Source organism: Polyodon spathula, chromosome 17 (assembly GCF_017654505.1).
Source record: "Polyodon spathula isolate WHYD16114869_AA chromosome 17, ASM1765450v1, whole genome shotgun sequence".
In the NCBI taxonomy this organism is placed as follows: Eukaryota; Metazoa; Chordata; class Actinopteri; order Acipenseriformes; family Polyodontidae; genus Polyodon; species Polyodon spathula.
Window position 1 is genome coordinate 10,532,818 of NC_054550.1, and position 6,000 is coordinate 10,538,817.

General features: G+C 35.1%; 1 protein-coding gene across 4 annotated transcripts in view; it reads right to left on the minus strand.

Moving 5' to 3' along the window:
- LOC121329608 (potassium voltage-gated channel subfamily KQT member 1-like) overlaps nucleotides 1–5,211 on the minus strand; it is a 340,345-nt gene extending 335,134 nt beyond the window's left edge. For 2 of the 4 annotated variants that reach the window (XM_041275275.1, XM_041275274.1), the window contains exons 1-2: nucleotides 4,923–5,204; nucleotides 2,638–3,137 (exon numbers count right to left, since the gene is read on the minus strand). In XM_041275275.1, the coding sequence (XP_041131209.1) occupies nucleotides 2,638–3,029 (392 nt within the window). In that variant the 5' untranslated portion in view covers nucleotides 3,030–3,137; nucleotides 4,923–5,204. Of the gene's footprint in view, nucleotides 1–2,637; nucleotides 3,138–4,922 lie in introns of all 4 variants that reach the window. The other 2 variants (XM_041275273.1, XM_041275276.1) reach the window with 2 other exon arrangements.
- Between the last annotated feature and the right edge of the window lie 789 nt (nucleotides 5,212–6,000).

The following is a 6,000-nucleotide window of genomic DNA, read 5'->3' on the forward strand; positions in this document are numbered from 1 at the left end:
GTATCCAGAGGGGCTGGACTGTGATGTACATCTGCAGTCTCTTAATTTCCATGAGAACATATTCACCTCAGCTTTGGTGAATATGATACCATAACCAGAACAGGGGGAGCCCTTGTTCAGGGTTTCCTAATCCTGTTCCTGGGGGACCCCTGTGTCTGCTGGTTTTTATTTCAACTGAGTTCTCAATTGCTTAATTAAACAATTGAATTGTTAATTACCTTAATTAGACCTTTTTAATTGTTTTCAGCTTTTAAGACAGTTGGAGATTTCAAGTTAAATATACAATATTATAAGTAACTTGAAACCAGCAACTTCTAGGAGCTGAGAACAATTAAAAAGCTCTATTTAAAACACATTACTTAATAAAACCCTTAACTGAATTAATAATTGAAAACTCAGTTGGAATGAAAACCAGCAGACACAAGGGTCCCATAGGACCAGGATTAGGAAACCCTGCCCCAGTTAACCCAACACACAGAAGAAACCCAGTGTGCCAGCAAACATCGCTGTACCTATTATCTCAACTGCACTGTAGCATAACAGGAATAAATGGAATCTAATGAAGGATTATTTACTTCCTGCGAAAGCAATCCCTGTTCATGTTAGCAAACAAACTGGCTTTTTAACATAAAGCTAGAGTAAATGGCTTCAGTTTTTCTTAAATTCTTTTTTTTTTTTTTTTTTTTTAAAGTTTGAGCTCATTCTGGTTCAAATCAATATGTTCTTTTTTAAAGACCATTAAAACATGCTTCTACACTGTAGTTCCTCACAAGGGCTTTTTGCAGCATCAATGTGTGAGTAAAAGTAAGAGACTGAGACTAATGTGGTTATTAGTTTAGTTTATTCTACACCTGTTTGAGCTTCCCTGCTGACAGTTGTGTTGTTATGGGTTAGCTAATTACTGTCGCTAGCAACATGAACAACCGAAGACGAGACAATTATTTTGTTTCATACACCAGATTTATTCTACCTTTAAACTGAGTAGCATTAATTTGGGAAATCAGTATTATAGTACTTCCATGCCTCTCTTACACACGCATCAATAAAATGCATACAGGAGACCCTGTAAGGCTGCTCAGTTCTACATATCACACAGATATGTACATTATTATAGACAGAGGGAAGGCGACACTTTCTTTACAGTGATGAGGGTATGGAATGGGTTCCACAGTCATATGACCTCCTCTTGTTAGTTCTTATTACTAGAAGAGTTTCTGCCTACCAGCTATAAACAAGCTGCCTGTGTTTTTATCTTTTCTAGTTCCCTCAGGGAAATGTTTAAACACACTCTATATTCACAATCATGTATTAGTGCACCAACTGGAGTACCAATACCAGCTGCACAGGAAAACGTTTTATAAAGTGGCGACAGGATAAATGGGAGTCAAAAAGATGATCTGTAGTATAATAAGTCAATTGGGAGAATGTTGTCTAAATGAGAAAAAAATGTTTGAAAGTCTTTGTTATATAAATTGTCCTTTCATAAAATTCTAAAATCATGCCATCTGAAATTATATATTTTAATTTTCGGGCCATAAAAATCATTACATCCCAGGGACCCGTACGTAAAGTGATTGTGGTCTCAACTTCATCCACAGTCCACATCACAAACATTCTGGGAACTAAATGACCTTGCAGAGCTGTGAAGGGAAGTTTTTACAGAGACTCAAGCTGAGCATTGCTCTGTTTGAGGTATGTATAAAAAAAAATAGAATGCCAAGGCGGCCTATTTCCTGAGCTCGCTCACTCTCTGTCGCTCTCTGTCGCTCTCTCTCTCTCTCTCTCGCTCTCTCTCTCTCCCTCTCCTCACTTTAAAAATAAATACTACATAATAATGTCAGTGTACTTAGGAATAATTATACTGTATCAACGTAATTATAGCAACCAAATGTTTAGAAATTAAACGGATATAGCAACAGACTGAGCACACTTTGGCATTTATTAGTGTATAATGCATATTTTGATATCACTTGTCCTGTTGTTGTATACTGAAGCAATCAAAATACATTTATTTGTGATTAATTTTAACTCTTCAAGATTTGTTTTTAGAGTGTATATATATATATATATATATATATATATATATATATATATATATATATATATATATATATATTTATATATATTTAATGAGCAAAGAGAAAAAAAAAAAAGAAGAAGAAAGAAAGCCAGATGCTTCAGGTAAATTCGGTAAACTGTGCTCCACTGACCAGTGCAGCGATGTGGTGGTTGCCGTCATGTTAGTACAGCCTAACCTCAAATATAGACATTTCTTTACAGCCTGCTGTAAAGGGCTAATTCAACGGTTCAATGTTACTGTATTTCACTGTTGGGGCTTCAGTGTTTTTATTGCATGTATTTAGTTTGAGAAATCCTGTTCAAAATCCCCACAAAAAGTTCCTTAAAGGTTTTAATAAATTAGAACTGTTTTAAACTGGCATCGACATTATATATATATATATATATATATATATATATATATATATATATACTATATATATATATATATAACCAACTATAATATATAAATATATTGAAATGTCGTATTAACGATAACATTTAGGGGTGTTAACAGATATAACAGTTTTGAATTATGCTGCTGAAAAGGGGCAAAAAGATAAAGCAGCATGTACTCACACAGTGAAATGGTAAAAGAAACATTTCCAACCGCTGGGTCTCTCCAGAAAGTTGTAAACCCGTCCTTGGATGTTGGTCCGGGTGAACATGGGTCGTCTGCCACTGTAGATTGATACCCTTGGATCCAGGTTTGCTCTCGGAACTGGTGGGACAGGGTGTGAAAATCCTGTATCCACAAACGCTTCCTCGTCCAGGCTCCTGCTTGGACTGGCTTGCCGTTCATTGGATGGAGGCTGTTGACTGGTACCGAGTGAGTGTATGGGTTCATATTGCTTGTTAGCTGCGTTCTCAGTCATCTCCAGGACTGACTGTCTCCTGTCCTGTGGGTTTTTCTTGGACACAGATCTACCAAAATTCCACCAGCTTTTCTTTGCTGAGTTGGGAGCGGACATTCCCGAATACTATCAGCTTGTGTGGTAAATGAACCAACAGCTCTACGGTGACTGTGGGTGACCAGATTCTGCAAGGCTGCTCTAGGCTCCAGACTCACGTTTTGGGAACTGTATATAAGGGGAAGAAAGAAAAAAAAAAAAACTATTTTTAAAAAAATAAATAAATCTAGTGAAAGCAGTATTTACAACCCTGCCTCCTGGGGTTAGTTTGAAGTGGGAGGGATTCTGCAAATAATGGGCAGTTCTATTCAAAGGAAAGTGACACTATAATGCTACATTCTATACAGTTCCCAACATTGGAAGGAATTTTTTATAAGGCAAGTCACAATTCACGCAATACAGGGTTGATAGAAACTGTACCCTTGTTTCCCAAAGGCCGTTTTTTGTAATGTAAACTGTAATAAACATGAATTACCCCATATACATTTTGTATCTCTATAAACATGTATTCGTTTTATTTTTAATAACATGAAAGTTACGTTTATACCTACCGTATTGAGGCGCAAACACGTTAAACCCACACTAACATTCGCGTTTCTAAAACAAATAAATCCAAATTGTTTAATTTGCATGTAAAGTCGAGCATGTATTTTCCACAGCTGGGCATCTGCGGTGTTGGGCAGATTTCTGTATCTCCATAGAATCTGTACCCTTAGATTTGACGCCTGCGTAGATCAAGATCGCTATACATTAACGCTTGATGTTTTTGAACAGTATTTACATGTAATACAATTAAAATGTGTTTTAAAAAGAAATGGGTTTATAAGGTTACTTTTAATCAAGGGTTTCGTGTATTGAGCAACGCAGAAGGCTCATCGTATTGTAGAAAAACAGTGGTGTTAAATGTGCTGTTTTGTTTTGTTACAGAATTAATTTTGTCTTGTTTTCAATATGTGATGCAAACTTTAATTCACAAATCTGTTACACGTTTCAATACTCCATAAATCGTTTTTGTTTCAATAATATAAAATACGTTTATATTAACCATTGCTGATTAAAATATCCCTAGTATTACTCTCTTTGCAGTCCTTTCTTTGTTTTGTTTTTTTAAAAAAAGGAGTCGTACTGCTTGTGTAAAAAACACTGTTTAGACTACATTTTGGTTAAATCTTCAATAACAGTAAATACATATCTGCATTTCAGATGGAAATCTTCATCTAAAAACAAACAGCATTCTAAAGTGGTAAACACTTCATCCACATCGAAAACATGGCAGATGGAGGCACCTTTTTATACAAAACAAGCTCGAGCAAGCAAGTTACATGGTGCCTTTTCTGTGCTGCTGTGCTCCAGAATTATTTTCACTAAAGAAAGTACAACAGAATATAGCATCCCTCTCCTATAATTGTGTTACACAGCACACACGTTTTCTTTACAATTTTAGTCGCTTTTTAACAACACTAACTCAACTAGCTTTACAAACAGAGGTGGTTGCTCAGTCTAGCAGACTATCTCGCTATCTTCTCCAAGAAAACGCATCACAAATGTGAACTAAACAATTCCAGAGTTATTTACTGTGAATAAAAGGTGCAACGGTATAGTAAAAAAATTAATTCCATCTTAAGAAAAACTGAACACTCATCCAGTGCCTTAATTACAGTTGATTTTACAAACAGATCCATGTAATTTCGGCGCTAGGACCCAGCAGTTAATACAACGATAGTTAAAAACAGACTAATGTCATGGTTAAGTACACCGTAGTCTTATGTTATCGTTAATAACTAGTAACGTAAGGTCTTTGACTTTGACAGTACAGTTATGCAGTTTTTGACGTAGCTTAAAGTAAAAGCAAATTCTGGAAAAAATATTACGATTATAATGTGTAACCGACGAGTAGCTCTTTATTGATGGTAAAAAGAAATCTCTCAGTAAAGTTTATTACAATTGACTTACCAAGTTTCTGGTTTGAAAACGCCGGTTCTTAAATTGCCATATAATATCACCGGCACGACGGAACATTGTTTAACACTGCCCTGGTATAATCGCCGTGTAGTTTTTGTAACATAGGAGCGCTGTATTTTAATTTAACGAGGTTGGGTTTCATGTAGAAAAGTAATTGGTTACTTAAAAGCTGCAGGGCGTGGTGGCGCCAGTTTCGAAAAGCATATATAGACAAGCGTGTAGAGGACAATCTGGTGACATTCTGCGAGGTTCTGTTCCTCGTTATAGTGAACAACAACTCTTCACGTACAAACTGATGTTTTTTTTTTTTTTAATTTCACAACTTTATTCCAAATATGATATTTAGACGGTTGAAAATGCGCCGGTCACCTGTCACAGCCTGCCCCATACTGGGGTTGGTTGTCACAAAGTATGTTCTTGCCTTTACAGCAGACAGTAATGCTTTTTTTTTTTTTTTTTTTTTTTTTAATAAACACATATTGCAAAGATGTGTACATGTTACTGTCTTTTTTTAACATAAATGAAAAATACACTTGTACACACTATATATATATATATATATATATATATATATATATATATATATATATATATATATATATATATATATATAAATGTTGACCCATGCTACAAAATAATACCACAGCCTCCACAGAACCAGAGGACAAACCGTAAATAATTTAAATAAGCATTATATGGTGACATATCCCACATGTTGGTGTAAAAAAAAAAAGTAGAAAGAAAAAATATAAGACTTCTTCCTAAAGGATTTACATGTGACAACCAAACCCCAAAACTATGTGACAACCTGTCCCAACCAGACTTTACATGATAATTTAATTTGCTCAGTACTACTGGGAGAACCTACTGGTTTTGTTTTTGCATTCAAAGATAGCCAGTATCTGGTTATATTTAACTTGGCCATCAGTTCAAATAAACTCTAATACTACTAAGAGTTATAACATAAATAACAAGACATTTTTTTTTTTTTACTTTGGGTAGGAAAAAAAAAAAAGTGCTAACCTTTGTTAGATGGATTTGACCTCAAATTACAAGATGGCTGAGTTCC